The 27,388-nt window shown below is 41.9% G+C and overlaps 1 protein-coding gene and 1 long non-coding RNA gene across 6 annotated transcripts in view; one reads left to right on the top strand and one right to left on the bottom strand.

The window, feature by feature from the left end:
* Positions 1-27,388, bottom strand: part of ZNF385B (zinc finger protein 385B) — a 782,871-nt gene that overhangs the window by 211,098 nt on the left and 544,385 nt on the right. The window contains exon 1 of one of the 4 annotated variants that reach the window (XM_077272603.1): positions 13,518-13,759. The exons of the other annotated variants lie outside the window; for them this stretch is intronic. Within the exon in view, the coding sequence (XP_077128718.1) occupies positions 13,518-13,551 (34 nt within the window). The 5' untranslated portion in view covers positions 13,552-13,759. Of the gene's footprint in view, positions 1-13,517; positions 13,760-27,388 lie in introns of those variants that run through there. 4 annotated transcript variants of the gene reach the window in all.
* LOC143784394 (uncharacterized) lies at positions 139-21,931 on the top strand. 2 transcript variants are annotated; one of them, XR_013217775.1, is made up of 4 exons: positions 139-343; positions 3,889-3,931; positions 13,530-13,643; positions 21,317-21,931. It is a non-coding gene; the product is annotated as an uncharacterized LOC143784394 (long non-coding RNA). The 2 variants fall into 2 exon arrangements; XR_013217774.1 differs by lacking the exon at positions 3,889-3,931.

Raw genomic sequence — 27,388 nt, 5'->3', positions numbered from 1 at the left:
TTCCTTTATTACTTTGGATTGTCCTATCATTCACATAGACACAATAAAACTTGATAAAGTCCATAATGTTTATGATCCTCTAGGATCACATCCTGCATAAAACCTTACAGGGAAGCAGCCAGATGGTTCTCACGCCATGAACACGTCTCACTTTGAAGGGGAAGTTCACTGCGGAAACAAACTGTTACATGTGACTTCCAAATTTGCCAATATATCAATCTTCCTCATCTTCATTTCAATATTATATGAACTCAATTTACCAAAACTATCCTATATCATTGTGACTTATGATTTATGGCGCACGAGGCGGCTGGTTGTTTGCTTATGTGCTGTGGAAAGAAAGGTAACGTAGTAAATCTTTCTGCCTGGTGTCTTTTATGTCTCACTTTGTTCCTCATTTATCTTCTGGGTTGTCAAGTTCTGTTCTGTTTATTAATGAGGGGGAATGATGTCTACTCCAAGAAAGGAGGACATCTCAAGCATTCGCTTTGCAAAAATGATTGTATAGAAAAGTGTTTTCTACCCCATTATATACAGTATGGGGCCAACTTTTTGTTCTTCCTCGCAGCTATAGTCTTCTTGGATGGTCAGTACTATTAGATCAGGGGTGGGGAACCTCAGGCCCCAGGGCTATTTATGGAGCTCGATGACCTTTTATCAGGCCCCTGAGCAGGTTCTCAGGGACGGCATTCTTGGACAATGAGCTATATTTTGATTGCCACAAGCTCATTAATTTCTTCTTGCTCTGTTAGCGCACACACGCAGTGTTCACTACTGAACACTGAAGGGCATGCAATGAAAGATTACGTCCTGACACCAGTGCCAGAATCAAGTTGTACTTTGTGGGAAGAGTTTGTACGGCCCCCGAAGGATGGTATAAATATCCAAATGGACCTTGGTAGAAAAAAGATTCCCCACCCCTGTATTAGATGAATACTATGGGGAAAATGCATTCTCTCTCTGCTCCAATTGTATTTAAGGACTTATTTTTCCAGTAATCTAGAAAGTCTGTAAGTTCGGCACTTGGTTATAACAAGATAGATCTGCAATATAAAGCAATGAAATAGGATATTTTTCAAAACTATGGGTACCTGCACTCAACATATTTTTCACTCATATTTTTCCTGAAAAAGTGCTTAAAGCACCACTCCAGTGCATGTAGTGGTGCCACTAACGTAAGTTCCATGACTCTAGTATAATACTTACCAGTCACTGTCTTCAGCTCTTCCTGTTGCTACTTCAGTCCCACACTGCCATTTTGTGACCGCAACTTCTGACTCGCCAGCAGTGAGAGGTAACGGTCAAAAACTCTCAAAGCAAGTCTATGAGAGAGGCCACAGTCTTTTCTGGACGAGCCTGCAGTCCCAACTCAATGTAAGTCTATGAGAGCTAGAACAAGGCCAGAAAAAGGCATTCTGGGCTCGTTCTGGCTCTCATAGACTTACATTGAGTGGTGACTGCAGGTTCGGCCAGAAAAAACTGTGCCGATCCAGCAGTTCACAAGCTGCAGAAGATGACCGGAGTCGTGCCGAGAACAGAAGAAGGCGGAGGTTGGTAAGCATAAGTCTAGATGCAGGGAACTTAGATTAGTGGCACCACTCCAGCAGTAAAATAAAAAAAGAATTCTAGCATGGTGATTTAAAAAGCGCTAAAAAGAAAGAACATATGCATTGCAATGTCAAAATGACATGCTGTGCATGAGTTTATTTTTTGGAGATTTATTTAACCGCTTCAGGCTTTGAAAGCCGTGAATCGTGAAAGTATTAACCTGACCATCCTTCAGGTGACATCCTAGCGGCTGCTCACTCACTAGTTCATATATACAGGTAAAAAAAAAAATGCCAGTGCAAAGCCGCCGCAAAAACGATCAATAAGATGCCAAAGAACACTCACGAGGAAAAACACAGCCAGCATTTTCCTGAAGTGGTATCTGCTTGAAACACTTGGCAGGTACACTGACATCCTAATGACATTGTGTGCACATACCCTAAGAGGAAAGACTATTAAGGTTATCTAATTATCAAACAATACTTATCACAGATTGTGATGGAACATACAGCAATTTTTTCTCATATATGATCAGTCATTCCCACCCATCTCTTTTGACTGCTCATAAAACCCGACCCTGATACGTCCTATTGACTCTCTCAGCACTATACATGCTGGAGCATGCTTTCCTGGGCTTACATCACCGAAGCTACCAACCTCGATGATACATATCTCCCCTCAAGGACCTGTCCGGTGGCCATCTTTCACCCTATATAAAAGAGTCACATGGAAATTCAAGTAAGCACTAAAAAGGCCATTTACACTGCAAGATACTTGTGAATAAGTGTTGTTAAAAAAGCTCGTTTCAGGATTATCTTGCCATGTAAACAGGTTGACGATCAAAAACCAAAATGCTCGATGATTGGGTGAAATGTTTTTTAGTGCAGCATAAAAGATCATTGTTCTTGGTGGTGTGTTGTCCTGTGTAAATAGTTCTCCCACTGCCGAGAACCCTGGCATCCTATGCGCACCGAACGATCTAGTATAGATTGCTCAGTGCATATCATTTGCTTTTATCTGCCACCAGAGATCAGTAAAATGTTACAGATTGGCAGTGATATCGCGCCGCCAGGCGGTCTGCCCAAATGGACCTTAAGGGCTCATACTCGGATGAGTCTCGCACGGCAATACCCGACACTGCACCTGGCACAGAAGAGCAGAGCGTATGTCTGCATGTATTGCTCTGCGGCCGCACGCTCCGATCTGAGTGCCGGCAGCAGCGCCGGGTATTGCCGTGCGAGACTCGGATGAGTCAAGTGAGTATGAGCCCTAAGGTTGTGATCTGTACATTAGACCTCAAAGGAGTAGTCATTAATATATAATGGGTGATGATCAGGCATACAACAATGGTAGAAAACATACACAGTACATGCGTTCCCATGTGATGAATAAGCTAACCTTTCCCTAGTGATCCCAATTATCGATCCACTGGATCAAACAACACGACCTCCGGTGGGTAGGAGCATGCTGATGTCAAGCAGAACCCAAAAGGGAGCTAATTTTTATCTTAGGTCGGAAGATTTTCTACATACAGCAGGAAATTGTTGTCTTTGCAATACAGGACATTTTAGACTATGACTAGGTTAAAACGTAGTTTGACTTTAGTTGAGCAGACCATTGGGATTTCCATCAGATCCAGCTGAAAGTTTAATAATTTTTAGACCTTCAGATAAAAATTATTTGCGAAAACAAATATCAATAATGTGTGAGTCATTCTGTGATTCAAGGATTCTAGTTTGTGCTTTTTACCTATTACCTTATTTAATGATCATTTGGTATAATTACGACTAGAAAAAAAGCCCTTTAATTACAAGAGGATTACAGCGCCGTTATTGTATGACCTGCTGAATAATATATGTAGTTCTTACAGATCACCACAGCTCTGACTGGTGAGGAGCTGTGAGTAACATTCAGCTCAAATGTCCTACAACCACTTGTCTGGTTCCCACCAATTTTCAAGAGAAGTATAAATGATTTATTCTACGAGAAAACTTTACATCATGACTTTTTCTCAGCTTATTCAGAAAAAAAGCCAGAGAGGACCTGTCATGCTTCTGGATTTGAATCCTTTGCCCTGTGTTGTGTGGTTGACATCTCATTCTGCTGAGCCACAACAGATAAACCTTTTCTTTAGTTGTTTTAGTTCTGTTATCTCTGTTTCTGTTGTTTTTTGGTAACAGGCATTTTTCCTTTACTCTCTTTGTCTGTCCTATCACCTTTCAGGTGCAGCTTTGTATACCTTCCCCTACCGGTGTTTCTAGTTGATGATACATTCTGTTGAAATCCTTCACTTTGCTGTACTTTGTGTTGGTTGAAGTAGTTTTGTGCTTGATTCCTTAGGGAACTGTAACTCCACCGATCTTAGGAGCTGCTGACATTCAGGGTAAGCCACCATCGAGTGGAGGTACCATTATGATATCTTATGGTAGCTGCCTGTTTGCAATGAACACGTTAACATGAAATCTTTGCAATGAACCATATCTTGGAACATATCATTACCCAAGACTCAAAAAAGAAAAAGATGGTAAAACCACCTCTTCAAGTCTTCTTATAAAAAAAGTCATGAGAAAATACACTTAAAAAAATAAAAAGTAGATTCCTACGAAAAATTATCCATATATTTCCACCTTCAAAAAAACAAGTTTGAACATACACTAAAAAACTGGCCCGGTCTTTCCTAGAAAATGGCTATCAAACAAACATATAAACCGGTTTCTATTTTTCCTTTTTTTTTCCTTTTTAACAGCGAAAAGACAAAATACTTTTCATAGAATAGACATGATTTATATAAGGCTATGTTCACATGTGTGGTAATCATCTATTAGAAAGGATCTAGTAGAAATCCAGTGACAAAAAAGTCCAGCTAAAAAAAAAATGATTTCAGCTTGATCCATTTTTTTTCTAACATTGAAATATATGGAAAAAGGATCCGATAAATAGATCATTTTTTTCTTTTATTTGAAAAGAATCCATCTTTTTGCTTACTGGATCTGGTTCAAGTAGGAAAACAAAGGATGGCTATTTATCAGATCCATTTTCCATAGATCTCAATGTAAAAAAAAAAAAATGGATCCAATTGAAATCAGTTTTTATCAGGCAGACAAAAAAGTTGTGACTCAACAACTTTTTTGTTAACGGATTGCTGCTGGATCCGTTCTGACGGATGATTACTGGACATGTGAACAGAGCCTATTTCTGAAAGTCCATCCCAGGACAATGAGACCTCAGCGCTCTAATAAACATTTTATCTAGTCGTTTCTTAGCACAATCTGGTGACTCAGTTTAGCACTTAAGGAAACAGTGGGGTCAGATGGCGCAGAAGAGGCTGTCAACACCCGCAAATGAAATGTATCACACCTCTGTAATGATCTCTTTCTGCCTTAGTTGTGGGAATGAAAGCTGCAAGCCTGATCCTGCACTCAGACAGCCCTCCATGTGGTCAAAGTACATTCCAGTGTCTAATGTCACGAGGCTAAAGCCAATAAATGGGGGTATAATAGGTTGCACTATACCGAAGTATGTGATACCGTTACTTATAGACATACTGATGCAATTTATGCTAGTAAGTAACAGAAGAGCCACAAATAATCAGCACGATGTGTAATAATTATAGGTCATATTATGTCCTCCCTGAAAGTAGGCAATGCCATTTCCTAGGTTTCTGTCTCCAGTGCTGTATGTCACTCATCACATCAAATTCTACCGCAAGGGAGATGGAAACCTCGGAGAAAGCACAGACCATGGCACAGGTCTGTGATACTATTGATGGCAAAAAAGGCTAATGGAAGTGATTTAGAAAATGACTATATATCGCGATCGCCTGCATTATTAACAATTGTATGCATACTGTAACTTTTAACACATTTTTGTCTCCTTAAAGGGAATGTGAACTGTTGTCTAAATTGGGTTTTTATGTTGCATGTATTTTTGTTTATTTTGACATTATTTTTATATATCACAATCTTTATTATTATTAATAATAATAACAAAAGTAGTAATAATCTTGACATTTTCACTCTGGCCACTGGAGCTGTTTTAGACTCATACTTCCTGCCCTTTCAGGAAGAGCTTATAAGAGTTATCATAGAATCATAGAATGTTAGAGTTGGAAGGGACATCCTTGGTCAATGTGTCAAACCCCCTGCTCAATGCAGGATTCACTACATCATCTCAGACAGATGTCTGTCCAGCCTGTGATTGAAGGCTTCCATTGAAGGAGAACTCACCACATCTCGTGGCACTCACATGGGAGTGGAAAGCAGTGAATATTCATTCGCTTTAGCAGCGGGCACATGTGATCGCCCAGCTGCAGGAAGCCATTGGCTGAGGCTAACATTGTCCGCTATTAAAGTGAAATGAATATTCACTGCTCTCCACTCCTATAGTCCTGGCCGTGGAGAGCAGTGAGTATTCCGGCAGCTGTCATGCACTGCTTACAAGCTGAAATCAGCTGCTGGCATCATAACAGGATGCTGCGAGGGAGCGCAGAGAAGGTAAGTAGAATTGTTTATGGTTTTTTTATGTTTTTCTGATGGGGGCTATGCATACCAGGATGGGGATGAAGAGACCATGCATACCAGGATGGGGTTGAGGGGACAATGCATACCAGGATAGGGACGAGGAGGGCATGCTTACTTGGATGGGGATGATGGGACCATGCATATCAAGAATAGGGATGAGGGTGCCATGCATTTCATGATGGGGATGAAGGGAGCATGCATAAAAGGATGGGGATGAGGGGGCCATGCATACCAAGATAGGAATGAGGGGGTTATGCATACCAGGATGGGGATGAGGGATCCATGCATACCAGGATAGGGATGAGGGGACCAAGCATACCAGAATGGGGATGAGGGGGGCATGCTTACTTGAATGGGGATGAGGGGGCCATGCATTCCAGGATGTGGATGAGGGGACCATGCATACCAAGGATAGGGATGAGGGTGCCATGCATACCATGATGGGGATCAGAGGGACATGCATAAAAGGATGCGGATGAGGGGACCATGCATACCAGGATAATGGTGAGGGGGCCATGCATACCAGGATGGGGATGAGGGAAAAATGTATACCAGCATGGGGATGGGGCCATGCATACCAGGATGGGGATGGGGCCATGCATACCAGGGTGGGGATGGGGCCATGCATATCAGGATGGGGATGAGTGGGCTATGTATACCTGGATTGGGAGCATACAGTGGGGCAAAAAAGTATTTAGTCAGTCAGCAATAGTGCAAGTTCCACCACTTAAAAAGATGAGAGGCGTCTGTAATTTACATCATAGGTAGACCTCAACTATGGGAGACAAACTGAGAAAAAAAAATCCAGAAAATCACATTGTCTGTTTTTTTTATCATTTTATTTGCATATTATGGTGGAAAATAAGTATTTGGTCAGAAACAAAATTTCATCTCAATACTTTGTAATATAACCTTTGTTGGCAATGACAGAGGTCAAACGTTTTCTGTAAGTCTTCACAAGGTTGCCACACACTGTTGTTGGTATGTTGGCCCATTCCTCCATGCAGACCTCCTCTAGAGCAGTGATGTTTTTGGCTTTTCGCTTGGCAACACAGACTTTCAACTCCCTCCAAAGGTTTTCTATAGCGTTGAGATCTGGAGACTGGCTAGGCCACTCCAGGACCTTGAAATGCTTCTTACGAAGCCACTCCTTCGTTGCCCTGGCGGTGTGCTTTGGATCATTGTCATGTTGAAAGACCCAGCCATGTTTCATCTTCAATGCCCTTGCTGATGGAAGGAGGTTTGCACTCAAAATCTCACGATACATGGCCCCATTCATTCTTTCATGTACCCGGATCAGTCGTCCTGGCCCCTTTGCAGAGAAACAGCCCCAAAGCATGATGTTTCCACCACCATGCTTTACAGTAGGTATGGTGTTTGATGGATGCAACTCAGTATTCTTTTTCCTCCAAACACGACAAGTTGTGTTTCTACCAAACAGTTCCTGTTTGGTTTCATCAGACCATAGGACATTCTCCCAAAACTCCTCTGGATCATCCAAATGCTCTCTAGCAAACTTCAGACGGGCCCGGACATGTACTGGCTTAAGCAGTGGGACACGTCTGGCACTGCAGGATCTGAGTCCATGGTGGCGTAGTGTGTTACTTATGGTAGGCCTTGTTACATTGGTCCCAGCTCTCTGCAGTTCATTCACTAGGTCCCCCCGCATGGTTCTGGGATTTTTGCTCACCGTTCTTGTGATCATTCTGACCCCACGGGGTGGGATTTTGCGTGGAGCCCCAGATTGAGGGAGATTATCAGTGGTCTTGTATGTCTTCCATTTTCTAATTATTGCTCCCACTGTTGATTTCTTCACTCCAAGCTGGTTGGCTATTGCAGATTCAGTCTTCCCAGCCTGGTGCAGGGCTACAATTTTGTTTCTGGTGTCCTTTGACAGCTCTTTGGTCTTCACCATAGTGGAGTTTGGAGTCAGACTGTTTGAGGGTGTGCACAGGTGTCTTTTTATACTGATAACAAGTTTAAACAGGTGCCATTACTACAGGTAATGAGTGGAGGAAAGAGGAGACTCTTAAAGAAGAAGTTACAGGTCTGTGAGAGCCAGAAATCTTGATTGTTTGTTTCTGACCAAATACTTATTTTCCACCATAATATGCAAATAAAATGATAAAAAAACAGACAATGTGATTTTCTGGATTTTTTTTTCTCAGTTTGTCTCCCATAGTTGAGGTCTACCTATGATGTAAATTACAGACGCCTGTCATCTTTTTAAGTGGTGGAACTTGCACTATTGCTGACTGACTAAATACTTTTTTGCCCCACTGTATATATACCAGAATGGTGAATATTAATAATTTTTTAACTTCAATTTGTTTCTATTTTCCTCCTCTAAAACCTAGGTGTGTCTTATGGTCTGAAAAATACGATAAGTTGAAATCCAAGAAAATATGATCTACAGTGAGCTCCCATACTCCCTCTAGTGGTAGCTACAAATATTCAGAATGTCATATTGAAATCTAAATTTATGGCGAGAGGTTGATAAAATGAGGCAGAGATTTACTTTAAGGGCTCTTTTCCATTTGCGAGAAACACGTCCGTGTCTCGCATATGAAAACCAAGCTCTGACGCCGGCACTTGCGAGCGGAGCGTAAGGCTGCATAGCAACACGTAGTGCTGGCGCCAGAGCTTGGTTTTCACATGCGAGACACGGACGTGTTTCTCGCAAATAGAAAAGAGCCCTAAGACTAATACTTCCAAAAGCAGAAATGAGTTTAATTTATTGCCAATGCCAACACATGGTATGTTAGATACAGTCTTCTAAATTTCATTACGTAATAGATGTTGCATTTATTTATTTTATTTTTTCCTGTAAGCCTTTCCATTATATTTTTAGGATTTAAAAAAATAAAAAATGCATGAATAATATAGGCAATATCCTTAGGAATCTAACAAAGAGAGGCATCCATTTTATGTGCCGCAAAACACAACTAGCAATCAGTTTTGACATCTTAGCAAATGAGCAGTAGCACTGAGCACCACTAGGTGGCAGGCTTCCAGTAACTTTTATAGTGAACAAACGATATATCCTAATCAGAAAAAAGCTGTATAGATGCCCTGTGCGAACTCAGCCTAAAATATTTTATCCTTACAGCAAGATAAAGCAGAGTAATATATATTACTGAAGTCCAGACAATTGGTGCAATTACCACAGGACTGTATGGTAAACTCAGAAGAGCAAAGGGCAACTTATAACATTCTATAGCGCTATCTAATCAAGATGATAAGGATACAAATCATACAATAACTATGCTTAATGATTGTATATAGAAATGTTCTGGAATATCCCAATGTGTTATAATATGTATGAATTTTACCAATATCTCTCATTCTACAAGATCTTTGCTGCCAATCAATAGAAAACATAATATTTTTTTAATTAACGGGGATAAAAAAAATTGACCTGCCAATATCATGTGATAGACGCACAAGTGCACGTCTGTTTACAAGACACTTTTGAGTTTCATTAAAGGGTTTGTCCATTGAAAACAAGTTTCCACCTATTTGTTGATCAGTGGGGTCCGACCTATCAGCAGATCGGAATACTTTTATTAAAAAAATCCTGTTCTGCCGATTGGTGAGGGTCCCAGCTGTGGGACACGCAAAAATCCCAGTGGCAAGATGTGGAAAGTTCATACAGACTTAGACCCATACAGACTTAGACAGCTTTCACACATCAGTTTTTAGCCATCAGGCACAATCCGGCTAATTTAAAAAACCCCAGATCCGTTGCAATTAGTGAAAAACTGATGTGACGGGTCAGTTTTTTCACTGGATCCGACTTGTTTTTTTTTTTTTTTTTTTTTAACTCGGGGATAGAGTTTGGACTTCCTGTTTCAGGGTCTTTTGGGGTCCAATTTCTCCTGTTACCCTTGGGAAAATACAAAACCGGGGGCTAAAAAATAATTTTTGTGGGAAAAAAAAGATTTTTTTATTTTCACGGCTCTGTGTTATAAAATGTAGTTGGGGGGTTTAAATGTCTAAGTACATCAGGGGCTCTCCAATCGCGACATGGCGTCCCATCTCAATTGCAGTCAATTTTGCATTGAAAAGTCAAATGGCGCTCCTTTCCTTCCGAGCTCTGCGGTGCGCCCAAACAGTGGTTTACCCCCACATATGGGGTATCAGCATACTCAGGACAAATTGCACAACAACTTTTGGGGTCCAGTTTCTTCTGTTACCCTTGGGAAAATAAAAAAATGGGGTGAAAAGATAATGTTTGTGAAAAAAAATTATTTTTTTTTTACGGGTCTACATTACAAACTTCTGTGAAGCACTTGGTGGGTCAAAGTGCTCATCACACATCTAGATAAGTTCCTTATGGGTTCTACTTTCCAAAATGGTGCCACATGTGGGGGGTTTCAGTGTTTAGGCACATCAGGGGCTCTCCAAACGCGACATGGCGTCCCATTTCAATTCCAGTCAATTTTGCATTGAAAAGTCAAATGGCGCTCCTCCTTTCCAAGCTCTGCCATGCGCCAAAACAGTAATTTACCCCACATATGGGGTTTCAGCGTACTCAGGACAAATTGAACAACAACTTTTGGGGTCCAATTTCTCCTGTTACCCTTGGTAAAATAAAACAAATTGGAGCTGAAGTACATTTTTTGTGACAAAAAGTTAAATGTTCATTTTTTTTAAACATTCCAAAAATTCCTGTGAATCACCTGAAGGGTTAATAAACTTCTTGAATGTAGTTTTGAATACCTTGAGATGTGCAGTTTTTAGAATGGTGTCACACTTGGGTATTTTCTATCATATAGACCCCTGAAAATGACTTCAAATGAGATGTGGTCCCTAAAAAAAATGGTGGTGTAAAAATGAGAAATTGCTGGTCAACTTTTAACCCTTATAACTCCCTAACAAAAAAAAATTTGGTTCCAAAATTCTGCTGATGTAAAGTAGACATGTGGGAAATGTTACTTATTAAGTATTTTGTGTGACATATCGCTGTGATTTAAGGGCATAAAAATTCAAATTTGGAAAATTGCAAAATTTTCAAAATTTTCGCCACATTTCCATTTTTTTCACAAGTAAACACAGGTAATATCAAAGAAATTTTACCACTATCATGAAGTACAATATGTCACGAGAAAACATTGTCAGAATCACCGGGATCCGTTGAAGCGTTCCAGAGTTATAACCACATAAAGGGACAGTGGTCAGAATTGTAAAAATTGGCCCGGTCATTAACGTGCAAACCACCCTTGGGTGTAAAGTGGTTAAGGGTAAGCGTGTAAATGTCTTGGAGTGGCCTAGTCAAAGCCCAGATCTTAATCCAAATGAGGATCTTGGTCTGAATTGAAGATTGCTGTTCACCAGAGGAAACCAACTAACTTGAAGGAGCTGGAGCAGTTTTGCCTTGAAGAATGGGCAAAAATCCCAGTGGTAAGATGTGGAAAGCTCATACAGACTTAGACAGCTTTCACACATCAGTTTTTAGCCATCAGGCACAATCTGGCTAATTTAAAAAAAAAAACAGATCCCTTGCAATTAGTGAAAAACTGATGTGATGGATCAGTTTTTTCACTGGATCCGACTTGTTTTTTTTGGTTTTTTTTTTACCCGAAGATAGAGTTTGGACTTCCTGTTTCGGGGAGGAGAGAGAGAGACTCCAGAATGGAAAATGCACGATTTCTTTAAAAATAAAAAACGGAATCGATCACTGGATTCCATCATTTCATTTCACGTTTCATCAGTTTTTCGCCAAATCCGTCGCTGGGCGTTTTTTCGCCTGACAGAAAAAACGTCCCTCTGTACGTTTTCTCCAGCCTCCGGAAAACTAATTTTCAACGGATCCGGCAAAAAACGGATTAAACGTGAGGCCATCCATCTCAATCCGGCGCTAATACAAGTCTCTGAGATAAAACCGGATCCGGTGGCAACTTTTGCCGGATCCCTTTTTTTCAAAATTCGCCGGATTGTGCCTGACGGCAAAAACCTGATGTGTGAAAAGAGCCTTATCCAAAGTGACCTGAGGCTGTAATTGCTACAAAATAATAAAAAATCAGATCCTTTATTTAAATTATATTCAACTCCTTAAAGACATCATTGCCACTACTGGCAGCAATAAACAGTGCAATAATACCACATTATTGTATAATTCCGCCATTATAGGTGATCACATAAAAAAACTGGACCTGCTATTACTGTATTAACACAAAAAAATTGAGCTTGGGTTTAAGTTGGTATACATGCAGCACAGAAACCCATGCTCACATTGGCCATTAAGCAGACAAAACCTACAAGAAAATGATCATATTACAGTGCTGTAATTAAAAAAGTAAAAAGCAAAAATAGCTCAGAGGTCTTAGTAATAATGTTTTTGACGAAAAAAGCATAAAAGCCATCCCACCAGCGGCAAGATGACCCTGTTCGAGATGGTCCTACACTGTCTAATATTAAGAGCCTTACCATGTGTCAGAACGGACCTCAATGTGTATTTACCTGCTAGTATTATCAGTAAAGCAAAAAGCCAGATTTGGGCTAAGTTCACACTGGTGTTTTTGCTGCATTTTATGCTAATTTTCAGCTGCTTTTTACAGTACCAACAAAGCCTATGGGATTTCAGAAATCTCATGCTCACACATTGTTTTTTTTTGTCATCGGTATTTTGTGCTTTGCTTGTTTTTTGCACAATAGAGCATGTCAATTCTTTTAGCATTTTTCACACATTGACTTGAATGGGTGGTGAAAACACGCTGCAAAAAAATCCACCAAAAACGCATGTATCAGGTTTTGCTGCATTTTTTGTGCCAAAGCCTGATTCTATGGAATAGGACCTTTTTTTCAACATTAAACTTTATCAGCATGCACAAGAGACAAATCTAGCACGCCAAAACCGCCGCAAAAATGCAAGAAAAAACAAGGAAAATATGCTTTTTTCTGCAGCATCTTTCCTGCCAAGAGATCAGGTTTAAAAAAAAAAAAAAGAGATCAGGTTATGCTGGAGAAAAAAAAACACTGAAAAAACACTGAGTGTGAACTTACACTTAAAGGGATTATTAACTTTATCTTTATTTTAACAAAAGTGGCAGTGGCAGGATTTTGCTTTACTAGCTAATATACAGGTATAATAAGTTCTTCTGCACTTTTTAGTGTAACCGTCCTAAAAGACTGTACAGCTCTCCTATCCACAATATGTCCTGCCCACCAGCCTCCTCCAATTGAAAAACATGATTATTGTTATATAGTGTTATAATAATGTAATTATTACCATTATAAAATATAATAATAATTGTAATGTAATAATAATAATAGTAATAATAAATTACAGTAAAATATTATTAATGCCTAAAAGACATTTTATGATTGCAGCTCCATTTTCTATTAGTGCTGACAATAATATCTTACATTGCTCTATTATCTATGCAAAAGGTCACAATTGTAATTAAGATGTAATAAAAAAAATAAAACATTAATTTTTTTATGTACCTCTCTGATCAGACATAATCAGTGGAGAAAACATTGGAGAAGTAATATCCTGTTTCGTGCCAATTTCCAGTTGCTTTTACTCCTTGTTATGACGAAACCATGAATAACAGGTACATGAGTGAACAGGTGAGAACAAGGGTTAAAAAAGTGACTCTCCCCTATTCATTAGGTTTGTGTCCAGTTCCACAGAAACGTCCCACAATCCGTCCCATTGTTCTCGGATCTTGTACAGAACATTTTCCAGGTATGTCTTAATGTTCCAGCTTTTAATTTTGCTATTTACATACAAATATATAAATACCTTAATATTTCATTTTACATAAATGTCCAATCTAACCTGTCCCTTGGGTGCTTTACTGCGGCCTTTGCACTTTGTGTTTCCCAGTGAAAACATTAACCTTGATGACATATTAACCAACATTGTCAGAAAAAAAAGGAAAGATAAAATAGCACAACACTCTTTTGATACAAATGATAACAGTCATTTCAGTTTGTAGGCTGTTTCTTTAAAATATTAAACAAATGCATAATTATTAGGCTACGTTCCCAAGATGAGCTTTTGGTGAGTTTTTGATGTGGTAGTATTTCTGCACCTATTAAGTAATTTAGGTTACGTTACTTGCATTTTTTATGATGTTTTTATAGCGTATTTTTAAAATGCATTTTATCGCGTTTTTGACACTGCGTTTTTTTGTCTTTTACTGATGTGTCATGTTTTAAATAAAGCTGCTTTGTTTTTGATACTTCCTAGTATTTGGCTTTGTGAAAACTTTATTGCTACAATCATTTACTAAAAACGATTGTGCGTTTTTTACTTGCAGATTTTCTGCATTTTTATAGCGTCCGGAACACACTGACCTATAAAACGGTCATACTAGTTCGCCCCTTCAGTGAACATAGTTAGTAAAATAAATAAAAAACAAAGCAAAAAACTATATTTTATCATCACACTGCCAAATAAAAAGTGGAATAAAACGTGATCAAAAAGACAAATGGATTGCCCCCACGTTAAGGCAATGGGGTACTCGGTACCGGGTCCCTCTCAGTTCTGGGGATGTCACGGTGGCCTGACCCAGTCCGTGGCCCTTTGAGGGGCGTCCAATTAAAGGTGTAGTTTGTACGGTGTTCGTGACGCCACCTGTGGTACTCGGTCAGGGTGACCGACGCTGCTTAGGGGTCCGCTGGGGTGATGTTATGGCAGCTAGATGGTATACCTTCCCACAGGTGAAGTGTATCCCCAGGGCTTCCCAGAAGTGTAGATGGTGATGGTGGACGATGTAAGGTGCAGGGAATAACGAGGACACAAAGGTTGCAGTCTCTTTACCTTTTAGTGGAAGCTTCAGCATCCACAGTCCAGGGTACGGACCACAGGGTAGGCAGAGTCCGGCCGGTCCAAAGGCAAATCCAGAGTCCCCTTATCCAGGTGGAAATCAGTAGCCTTCCTACTAGCGCCTGTGTGTTGTAGTCCCTCCCTGCTGAGCAACTCGGTAAGGTCCTCACAACTTTGTGGATGTTTCTGATGTCTTCTCTCTCTCCCCCAGATGGTATGGATAGAACACACCCGTATGACTGGGATGGCCTGAGGCTTGTTTATAGGGACCCTAGAGATGCCCCGACCCCCACAATTTGCCACCGTGTCTTCTTAGGTATTAAGGTCGGGCAGCCAACTTGGAATTGACTGTCCTGCCGGTCTCTGAAGTAATGCGTAGAGTCAATTACTCCCTCGGTGTTCCGGCCACCGGCTACACGCCTCAGAAGGAGGCTGCCTGTCTCGGAGCAGAACTCCTCCTTGTGTTTTCTCCTTGTGCTGTGACTTCGTTTCTCACTCTCTACAACACAGTTCGCTTCGTGTCCTTTCTTTGGATACTGCCGCACGTGGGGCAGGCGCAGCTCCGTAGCTTTCTATCCCGCTAGGCCTCTGTCAGGATCCCACCCCTGACAGGGACCCTCTGTCTGCAGCTCAGATGTTCCTCCTTTTCCCCCTGTCTGCCTGACAGGTGTTGCCTGGGCAAAGCCCAGCCAGCGTCTCTCTAACTTTCTATCCAGCCCACCAGTTTTACACTTCTGTGAGGAGTGCCCTACTAGATAGGAGCAAGGCTCCCCCTGATGGTCTGGAGTGTGAAGTGTGTTGTGATGCTGTGATACCTGGAAAGATGAACTCCTTTATTACCTTCAGATGTAATATCACTCCCCCTGGTGGTAGAATAATATTACTGCAGCAACCAGGACCCCCCCCCCCCCCGTTAAGTCCAACACTCCCGGGCTGGGAAAAGAAAACAACAATACATCAGCAAAAAGACATACAAATTTTTGGAATGCTGTAAAACAGAATAATATAACAATGCTTCCCTTTATGGGAGGTGAGAACACTTGAATGTTGCAAACAAGAACATATTTACATTGTGCATAAGGCAAATGGGAAACAGTTATTATCTATCTATGAAACAGAATTACCCATACAGGTATTCTATCTACTAAGTGCATTTATACAACAATAAATTAACATTTTCTTTACTCAAGCATAAAACCGTTATTCTTCTCTAAGTGCAAAGTCTTTTAACTAACTTCCTAAGGCTCTCTAGGGGACTCACTAACCCTACGGGTTCACTTTATTGAAATGCAGAGCAGGTTGCACCCTTACTACAGGCTCACCGTATCTTTCTTCCAATTTCTTTTGATCTCAATTTTATTCAAAGTACATCATTAAATATTTCACTCTCAACATTTATCAAACATTTTACTTTTCTTGGCTACATACTATCACTATGTAAAACATTATGGCTATCTAACTTCTTTAAGCAACATTATCCAAGTGCAATAAGTAAACATTCCCTTTAAGAGGAAACCCCAAGTCTTTTCAGAGGTAGTGCAAATAATTGCGCCATTAATTTCCTAGTTTGTTTAAAGTGGTATGACGTGATATGAGGGACCCGTTACGAACCCCCAAACATTGGTCTTGGGTGGGCTACAAGACCTGTAATCCTGACCCGGAATTCTGCCGCACCAACGGGTTTTTCTTCAGGTCTGTGAAGCAAAGCAGTTATTTTTACAGCATAATTTAACAGCAGTTTCTGTTAAGAGGCAGTCTTTGTAAAAGCCTCCTATGTAAAACCAGTAGAGAGCACCCTTAAGAAGGTGCAAACTATGTACAGGCAGTTTGTGAATCATTCACCGTCCATCATTCAAATGTTCTTTGGTAAAAGTAGGAAAACTTGTGCAAAACATAGGATCCCTTTAAACAGGGGATCCCTTTAAAAGTTAACCCTGGACGGGTTCAAGCAGCAAAGAAAGAACAGTTAACTATTTACATTCTTTTCAGTGTTTTGAGGCATAGATGGATAGCTTCCAGGGCTTTACCTGGCACGTAATCCTTCCGGGCCTGGGAAGGGTAGGATCCAGGGTTACACCTGGTGCCAGATAAACCCCATTGGTCTGTCTTTCATGGATTGTCATATCATGCGCAGCGATGGAGGTATGCGTAGCTTGAGTATGGCCATTTGCTGCAGCAGAGGTAGCGGCTGCTGCAAGATCAGTCACTGGAATGGAGTCAGTAGCGGTGGCACAAGTAGTCGCTGGAGTGGTGTCAGTCATCAGGGCAAGGTCGTCCTTCATACCTGCTTCAGATGCGGTCCCACCGGTGCCGGTCTGCTCTGTCTCCGCTGGGGTCTGGAACGCTGGTTGCAGGGCCTTGTGCTGCAGCGTTGTCATCACTGTTTGCAGCATCTCGCTTTCTGGCAGGGCCTCACTTTCTGGCTTCGGAGCGCTGGAACTTCTTTCTTGCTCCGGACCAGATGAGGCTGCCGACTGGCATCTGGTGAGGCTCCCGATGAAGGTCTTCTTCCACCCGGCTTCAGTGGTCAGCTGCGTCTGCAGGAGTTGGACGCTGAGCTCTTTCACGCTGGCCTGCAGGAAGTCAGGGCCAACGGGTGATGCCTGGCTGCGGTGTCTCTCCAGGTGGCTGGGGGAGTCCTCTGCTCCGACCCCACGCTCTGGTCCTGGGCGGCTGGCCATGGCGTCCTCCACGTGGCTCACTTCTTCCTGGTCCTTTTCCCGCTCTCTCCTTCTGGGGCGGTTCCTTTTTCTTTGTCTCCGCCCACCATTGAGAATTAGGAGGCGGATCTCAGCTTCTGACGGACACGTCCTTAAGGTACAAATATATTTAGACTGGGTGGCCATTGTTTTTCGCGCTTCTCAGTTCGTTCACGCCCACAACTCCACGCCCTTCTTCTTCTCCTGCGCTCCTCGTGGCGCTGTAATGGCGGCGGTTTTGGCGGGAATTTTGGCGGCAAATGGCAATACACAGTCTTAAATAAATCACAGTTCACATACAGTTCTGGCACAGTTCTTAGGCACACGACCCGATTCTTTAGGCTTAAGTAGATCCTGTTCGTGATGCCAAAGTTGGATCGCCCCCACATTAAGGCAATGGGGTACTCGGTACCGGGTCCCTCTCGGTTCTGGGGATGTCACGGTGGCCTGACCCGGTCCGTGGCCCTTTGAGGGGTGTCCAATTAAAGGTGTAGTTTGTACGGTGTTCGTGACGCCACCTGTGGTACTCAGTCAGGGTGACTGACGCTGCTTAGGGGTCTGCTGGGGTGATGTTATGGCAGCAAGATGGTATACCTTCCCACAGGTGAAGTGTATCCCCAGGGCTTCCCAGAAGTGTAGATGGTAATGGTGGACGATGTGAGGAGCAGGGAATAACGAGGACACAAGGTTGCAGTCTCTTTACCTTTTACTGGAAGCTTCAGCATCCACAGTCCAGGGTACGGACCACAGGGTAGGCAGAGTCCGGCCGGTCCGAAGGCAAATCCAGAGTCCCCTTATCCAGGTGGAAATCAGTAGCCTTCCTACTAGCGCCTGTGTGTTGTAGTCCCTCCCTGCAGAGCAACTCGGTAAGGTCTTCACAACTTTCGTGGATGTTTCTGATGTCTTCTCTCTGTCCCCCAGATGGTATGGATAGGACACACCCGTATGACTGGGATGGCCTGAGGCTTGTTTATAGGGACCATAGAGAAGCCCCCCCACAATTTGCCACCGTGTCTTCTTAGGTATTAAGGTCGGGCAGCCAACTTGGAATTGACTGTCCTGCCGGTCTCTGAAGTAATGCGTAGAGTCAATTACTCCCTCGGTGTTCCGGCTACGCGCCTCAGAAGGAGGCTGCCTGTCTCGGGGCAGAACTCCTCCCTGTGTTTTCTCCTTGTGCTGTGACTTCGTTTCTCACTCTCTACAACACAGTTCGCTTTGTGTCCTTTCTTTGGATACTGCCGCACGTGGGGCAGGCGCAGCTCCGTAGCTTTCTATCCCGCTAGGCCTCTGTCAGGATCCCACCCCTGACAGGGACCCTCTGTCTGCAGCTCCGATGTTCCTCCTTTTCCCCCTGTCTGCCTGACAGGTGTTGGCTGGGCAAAGCCCAGCCAGCATCTCTCTAACTTTCTATCCAGCCCACCAGTTTTACCCTTCTGTGAGGAGTGCCCTACTAGATAGGAGCAAGGCTCCCCCTGGTGGTCTGGAGTGTGAAGTGTGTTGTGATGCTGTGATACCTGGAAAGATGAACTCCTTTATTACCTTCAGATGTAATATCACTCCCCCTGGTGGTGGAAGAATAATATTACTGCAGCAACCAGGACTCTGGGGCGCTGCACAAATATAAATAAGCATGGTACTGCTGAAAACAACATCTATTCCTGCAAAAAACAAGCTGCTATACAGCTCCATTAGTGGAAAAATAAAGACGTTTTAACTCTCAGACTAAAATCGGTGCAAAAATAATTATTTTTTCTATAAAATAGTTTTATTATGTAAAAGCACCAAAACATAAAAAATATATGAATGTGGTATCGATGTAATCGTACTGACCTGAAGAATAAAGCTGCTTTATCAATTTTACCACATGTAGAACGGCATAAAAAGAAAAAAATACATAATTCCTGAATTGCTAGTTTTTGTCATGTGCCCGAAAATGGTACCCAATAAAAAAGTCAACTCGTCCCGCAAAAAACAAGACCTCACATGACTATGTCAGCTGAAATATGGAAAAATTATAGCTATCAAGATATGGTGATGCAATGAAAAGCATTTTTCAGTGTGTGACAGCAACCAAACAGAAAAACCCGATATAAATCTGGTATCGCTGTAACCGCATTAACCCGAAGAATAAAGTCACCTAATCACTTATACAGCATCAGGAGTGGCGTAAAAAATAAATAAAACCAATTCTTCATCTGCTGTTGATTGTTTCATTCTGCCTCCCAAAGATTACAGTAAGGCTCGCTTGGCGCACATTTATCCTGCACTCTACGCCACCTATTGGAAGTAGCGATCCTAAATGCCAATATCGATCCATTAATGAGCCTTGCCATATGACTTAGGATAAAAGCAAAACCAGAATCACAATTTGAAGGTGCTGCCTCTCATCAGGGCACAGTATGAGATCTGGTTTGGCTAGTTGAGAGGCTTAAGACTGGGATCTAAGGGGTAACATTTCTCCTTGTGGAGAGTGACAATCCAGGCCTGGCATGTCAGAGTGAGGAGACTTATATGCCATGCATGTTCCTCTGGGAATTTAAATATGCAAATTTCCTCTTCAGAGAGGAAGAGGCCTAGAACTCTAGTGCCACCTATTGGAAGTAGCAATCCTCTGAACTTGCACCTTTCTCTGGAATGGGGGTCTCCTGTCCTTCTTACAGGAGTTATGCATGCTTGGCTGCCTCCATTGACTATCATGGGAATTCCAAAACTAGCTCAGCAATGGGGACCTCCTTTGTCGTGAGGGAGGATTCACATTTATGACAATATATGGCATAAATGTCTGAGAAGACATTACACCTATAATAAAGTTTTTAAAGGGTTTTATGAGATTAGTTAAAATGTAATCTTTTTTTGCATCCTTCAAATAAATGAGATAGCAATATCAGACATAGACTATAGATAAGTAGAGCTTTTTCTGGAAAATTCAAATCCTTTATTATTATTTAACTCAACTCTTTTAAGACATCATTGCCACTACTGGTAGCAATAAATAGTGCAATAATTCCAATTCATTGTATAATTCCACCATTATAGGTGATGATCACAAATTAGAACTGGAAAACAGTAAAGCAAGGAGCCAGATTTAAAGGGATAATCAACTTAATCTTTATTCTAACAACAATGGCGGTGGCAGGATTTTGTGTTACAATATATAATTATAAAAAGTTCTTCTCCTGCACTTTTTAGTGTAACCATCCTCACAGTTTCCCTGTCCACGAAATGTCCTGCCCATCAGCCTCCTCTGATCGAAAAACACTTAACATGGGACAGTTATTTTTCAATTCATAGAGGATGATTGACAGGTCTGGTCAAATACTCCACCGCCACCGATTTGGGCAGCTGTCCAGTCTGTCACTGACCCTTTTGAACTTCCTCAAGTGTTACAGAAATGAGTAGGATCAGCTAATTAATTATAAAAGAAAAGGAAAACTTAAAAAATATACCTACGCCCTCGGAATATAAAAACCATCTTGAACTTTTGCAGCTTGTTGTTAGCCACCTGTTCAATTATTTCATCAGTTTTGGAAATACATTCACTAATGACTTGTAAATGTTACAAAAAAAATAAAATATGCTTTCTATTGTAGCTCTAAACCTTCTCTAACAGCTTAGCACATATCGTAACACATCCAGACACTTTCCATGGCAGTGCTACAATCTGAATGTAATAATTCTTAGAGAGTGGCTCGCTTTCTTATTTTAGCTTTTAATGCATATTTTTAGGAATTCCCACATGTAATTCATAATGATGAACAATCATTTTCCAGCTTCAGACATCCGAATAATGGACAGGCATTGGACATCAAAAGGTGGAACAGCATGTGGCCAACCAACTTGATTGCCAAGTTCTTGAAAAACCTAAGACAACATGTTCTACATGGCTGTAAACGAAGATTAGAGGATTTAAAGGATTTGAAAGTGTGACAGTGAAAATGTTCAACCTGCACACATAAATGTTACCTTTTATTTCCCATCCCACAGAACCTTAACCAGAGAAGTAGTCTTTAGATTAGATGTTGATTTAGGATTCGAACAGCACATATAAATGACTTCTGTTACTTGACTTGGACAACCCCTTCTCAAATTCCTATGATTACCCCTTGTAAAATAATAACACTTATGTTCACCTCCGGTACCAACGTTGTTCCCACTGTGTCGACATTGGCTCTCCCAAGAATCGCGTGACATAGCTATGTCATGCGATCCCTGTGGCCAGTCAATGGCTGCTTCACTTTCCTCGCCTTCGTAGGAGGGATGCACCAGGTGCCCCTTTCCTTTATATTTGCACATAGATGATCTTTTAAAGCCTGTTTACACAATAGTTATAAATTGCTTGGGGCATGTAAATTATAATCTTCATACAGGTAAAATGGTTATCCAGTGAAAACAAGATATTTTGTGATCATTTGCTGATTAGTAGTGTTGAGCGATACCTTCCGATACTCAAAGGTATCGGTATCGGATGGTATCGGCCGATATCCAAAAAATATCGGATATCGCCGATACCAATACCCGATACCAATGCAAGTCAATGGGACACAAGTATCGGAAGGTATCCTGGATGGTTCCCAGGGTCTGAAGGAGAGGAAACTCTCCTTCAGGCCCTGGGATCCATATTCATGTAAAAAATAAAGAATTAAAATAAAAAATATGGATATACTCACCCGTCCGGCGGCCCCTGGACCTTACCGATGTAACCGGCAGCCTCCGTTCCTAAGAATGAGGAGTTTAGGACCTTCGATGACGTCGCGGCTTGTGATTGGTCGCGTGACCGCTCATGTGACCGCTCACGTGCCCAATCACAAGCCGCGACGTCATTGCAGGTCCTAAACTCCTCATTCTTAGGAACGGAGGCTGCCGGTTACATCGGTAAGGTCCAGGGGCCGCCGGACGGGTGAGTATATCCATATTTTTTATTTTAATTCTTTATTTTTTACATGAATATGGATCCCAGGGCCTGAAGGAGAGTTTCCTCTCCTCCAGACCCTGGGAACCATACACTGGGAACTTCCGATTCCGATTTCCGATATCACAAAAATATCAGAACTCGGTATTGGAATTCCGATACAGCAAATATCGGCCGATACCCGATACTTGCGGTATCAGAATGCTCAACACTACTGATTAGTGCGTGTCCGAAAGCTGGGAAGTGCATTTATCGGCAAAACAGGGAATTTTTATCCGAGACGATGAACTTTCATGACCTTTACAAAATGGAACAGAAGGTAAGATGTCCAACCGCCTCTCCATTCATTCTGTATGGGGCAGCTGGAAAAAGTCAATGTGCGATGAATGGAATCTCAATAGGGAATGAGTGGATCAGTGGTGTAGCATGCGCACTGCTGATCCATTCTAATAGTATAAAAATAGAAAAGACAGGTACCTGCACCACTGGTCCGGTTTAATGTAAGCCTCCTGGCTGAATGCACTCCAGCTGGTCCGCTGACGTCGGGTGCTGTGGCCGTGAATAGAAATCCACTGACGACTGTGTATAAATAAGATGCGGCCACACTCACCGGTCTCTCAAACAGGTTACTTTATTGTGCAAGGATTCTTCACGGCTCGGGGGTGTTACATAAGAAGAGGTGCAGGCGGAACAGGGTCAGATATTTACTTGGAATAAACAACCGAGAACAGAAGGGAAACGAACATATGATGCAGGAATGTCCAACCGGTACAGAAGGAGATCGGGGAAACGTAAATCTAACTTCAGGAAGGATTATGTGACCACTGAGTCTGACTCAAGTCAGAGTGAGGGAATGCCAGCCTCAGGCAGCTCGATGGAGGGTCTGGTTGCAGCAGGAACTTCCAATCCAGATCTCCCTTTAGGCGGAGAAGGACGCGCCAAGGAGGCAAGAGGCGGCCGGGTTATACAGGAGCGGAAAAGAAAATTTGTGTCATGGAGACAGAGACGTTAGCAGACCCCAATGAACAGTGTGTGGTTAACCTGACTGATCACACTTTGAATACAGCACATTTATCATTATTAGCAAAGGGATTAAATTATTGCATCCCAATTGATTTTGACATGACACAGTTTAAAATAGATTTATTCAAATCAGTGCGCAAAATTCATTTGTATAAACAGTTCCTCAATATTCCGGACGGTCAGAACAATTTAGAAGGAGAAAAACCGTGCGCTATAGGGCCTTTGGGTTTCATGGCAGGAGCAGGGTTGGAGACTTTGGCAGAAACTTATGCCGAAGCTGAGCTGTTATTGAGTCTTACTGAAAATTCAGCAGGTGCCCTGCAGCACCAGGTGAATAATAGTATACCATTTACAGGAGGGGTTCCATCTCAGTATATGCCCCCAGTGTCCCCTGGGAACGTTATAGATCTTTTCACTACACAGGTCACAAGGGATGTAGAAGCCTTGATTTATCCCAAAGCACCACCTAATCTTACATCTGAAGAACAGAGGGCCCTGAAAGAAATCACCAGTTGGAAGGACACGATTGTCCGTCCCGCTGATAAAGGGGGCAAAACGGTGTTGATCCCTAGGGAGATGTATAAATGAAGCCCTAAGACAATTAGGTGACACGGTAACCTATAGAAGATTGGGAGGTGACCCTACCATGAAATACAAAGGAGAGTTGAGAACGCTTCTATGATAAGCAGTGGAGGTTGGAGTCCTTTCGAACAAAAGAGCAGAAAAGCTGCTGCCGGAGTTCCCCATAAGGCCCCATTGGTACCATGTCCCTAAGATTCATAAATCTATATCAGAACCACCCGGCCGACCAATTGCGTTGGGGGTGGGTTCCTTGACAGAATCACTTTCAAAATATGTCGATTGGCTACTACGCCCTTTATTACCACATATTCCTTCATACATCAAGGATACTGGAGCATTTCTAGCACAGATCCAGAATTTTACGTGGCAACCTACCTTTAGATTAGCGTCTATTGACGTAATAAATCTGTACACACGTATACCACAAGAACAAGGGGTAGAATCTATACGGAGTATTCTGGATACCACCGATAAGGATAATAAAGTGGTGGATTTTATATGTAGTAGCCTGAAGTTTATTCTGACGCACAATGCGTTCACATTTATGGACCTCTGGCACCTGCAGATGGTGGGCACTGCTATGGGGACTCCGGCAGCATGCACATTCGCTAATCTATATCTGGGACATTTCGAGGAGCGTTACCTATATTCAGCCAACAACACCTTTCTTAAACATATTAAGATGTACCTACGGTACGTCGACGATATGTTTATAGTATGGGACGGGTCAGAAGAGAGCTTTGGGGATTTTGTTACCCATCTTAATAACAATAGCATGGGTATGGCTTTTACGTCGGTTTTTGGGGGTTCACAATTGGACTTCCTTGATGTGTCCGTACAGATAGTGGAGGGAGAAGTACATACCTCACTGTACAGGAAATCAATATCTACTAATGCTCTTATGCACTATGATAGTTATCATCCTAGCCACACTAAACGCGCTCTACCATATGGCCAGATGGTGAGAACTAGGAGGGCCAATAATACACAGGAGGGCCTGATAAGCCAACTAGGAGATCTAGAACATAGAATTAAACAAAGGGGTTATCCAGATTATATGTGGCAGGGGGCACGAAGGAAAATGAATAATAATCTACAAGGTAGAATTAGTGATTTGCCTAACCCCATAGGTAAAAGATTCACTTTTTGCTTTCAGTACGGCCCAATGGACCAACAGATTAGGGCTGCAATCCGGAATAATTGGCACCTGTTAGATGGGGATAGGGAATTGAGTGAGATGGTAGCAAAAGGTCCCTTAATCTCTAATAGAAGGAGCACTAGAATTAGAGATATACTAGTACAAAATCGGGTCACTGAAGATAGAACGAGTAATTGGTTGGAACGTTGTATCCCTTCTGGGAATTACCGTTGTGGGCATTGTTCTTACTGTAAATATCACGTTATCGATAAAACGTTACGGATTGGTCCCATCATACATACTGTGAAACAGCTCATTACGTGTCAAACGAAGCATGTGGTCTATGTGGTACTATGCCCTTGTGGGAAGTACTATATAGGCAAAACAATTAGATGTTTATATATTCGATTTAGTGAGCATCAAAGATCGGTTAAAACAGGAAAAGGGGTACCGAGGTTAATTAACCATATCTTGGAAGTACATAGCGGGAACCCCGAAGTACTGACATTTGGTGGAATAGAACAAGTAAAGATTCCCAAAAGAGGGGGTGATCATCATAATTTACTGCTAAGAAAAGAGGCGTCATGGATTATGCGGACCGGAGCTACAGGTCCCGCAGGCCTGAATGACAAACTCGATATGTCAATCTTCTTATAAAATTACTGGCCCGCATCTTTAATGTGAAAGGTCGGAAATAGCACACATTTTTTTATGTATATAAATGTTACAGTATTATACCCTGTACCCCAAGTGAAATAAAGCATAAGAATTAGTTGGGTTTGATAGCCGGCAATATTGCCCTAAGATAGATATATTTTGGATAGTTGAGCTGTAGAGCGTAACTTTCCCCATTAAGCTTGGATTGGGTGGCTCAGACGCGAATCTTAGTGCACTATAGGGCCCTAATGTAGGCTGGGTAGAACAGTTATTAGTGATCGGTTACATTTGCTTGTAGTATTGTCCATGTGTTTCATTTGTGCTTATAGATTGTAGTTGGTTTTAATCAATGTTTTTATGGATTTTTTGTACCGGGAATGGACGGAGGTGAGTCATGGGGAGTGGTGTCTAGTTGCACACACTTCTTAATTCGTCATGTCCGCCCATCCTTAGAACCCGTTGAAGCGCCACACGGGCGCGAAACGGCCGTCGTTCCGCCTGCACCTCTTCTTATGTAACACCCCCGAGCCGTGAAGAATCCTTGCACAATAAAGTAACCTGTTTGAGAGACCGGTGAGTGCGGCCGCATCTTATTTATACATGATCCATTCTAATGTTCTGCTGATCCCAGCAGTAGGATACCCCGCCTGTTGATAGGTGATAATTTGTTTTCATTGGACAACCCCTTTAATAGACACTTATGTGATAACCGACCATAGATGAGCAACAGACATGAGCAGCAGAATACATTGTTACTCTGATTTGACTTAGTGAATATGTACATATGTCAGAAAAGGTCATTAGGATGATGGTACCAGAATAAACCTTTCAATGCCTTTTTAGCACTGTCAGGTCGTATTAATAGCATCTGAGTGTAAAAGTGCTCAGTCAAGCACATCACAGATCAGATGACAATCGTGTCTCTTATCCAACATTCCTGGAAGGAAAGAAATGAAATACCGACAACTCAACACAGGACGACTTATCAGTATTGAAATTGCAACATTAAGAAAAAAGTTGCATAACTATGGAAATCAGAGGATGGATAAACATGTTAAAAATATGAAAATGATGAATAAATAAATACAACATTTTCAAAACATATTGATTTATTAATTATCGAGTAAGAGTGGCATGTGCAGAAATCCTCGCACTTACACGCTTTGGCTCCTATCAATGAGGTTATTAATGGTTGTCTGAGGAATTTTCTGCCACACTGAATGTACTTGGGCAGGAAATCATCAAGATCCAATTCTGGCAGCTCCCTTTGCAATTGCCGACTGATGACATCCTAGATGTGCTCAATGTTAGACAAGTCCAGAGAGGCTGCAGGACTTGGCAGTATGTTTAGACCCCACAAGTTGCTAACCGTAACACCAGCAACATCTGACCTGGCAATTGTTGTTGAAAAATGCTTTTTGGGACATCTTGGAGAAATGGTCATACTACTAGTTACACAAACAAATCAATGTAACATTGAGCTGGTAGTGTACCTGGAATAAAGAAGAAAGGCTTGGCTATTATGCTCGTACA

The sequence above is a fragment of the Ranitomeya variabilis genome, chromosome 7 (assembly GCF_051348905.1).
Source record: "Ranitomeya variabilis isolate aRanVar5 chromosome 7, aRanVar5.hap1, whole genome shotgun sequence".
Lineage (NCBI taxonomy): Eukaryota > Metazoa > Chordata > Amphibia > Anura > Dendrobatidae > Ranitomeya > Ranitomeya variabilis.
This window is presented reverse-complemented; position numbering and strand designations above follow the sequence as displayed.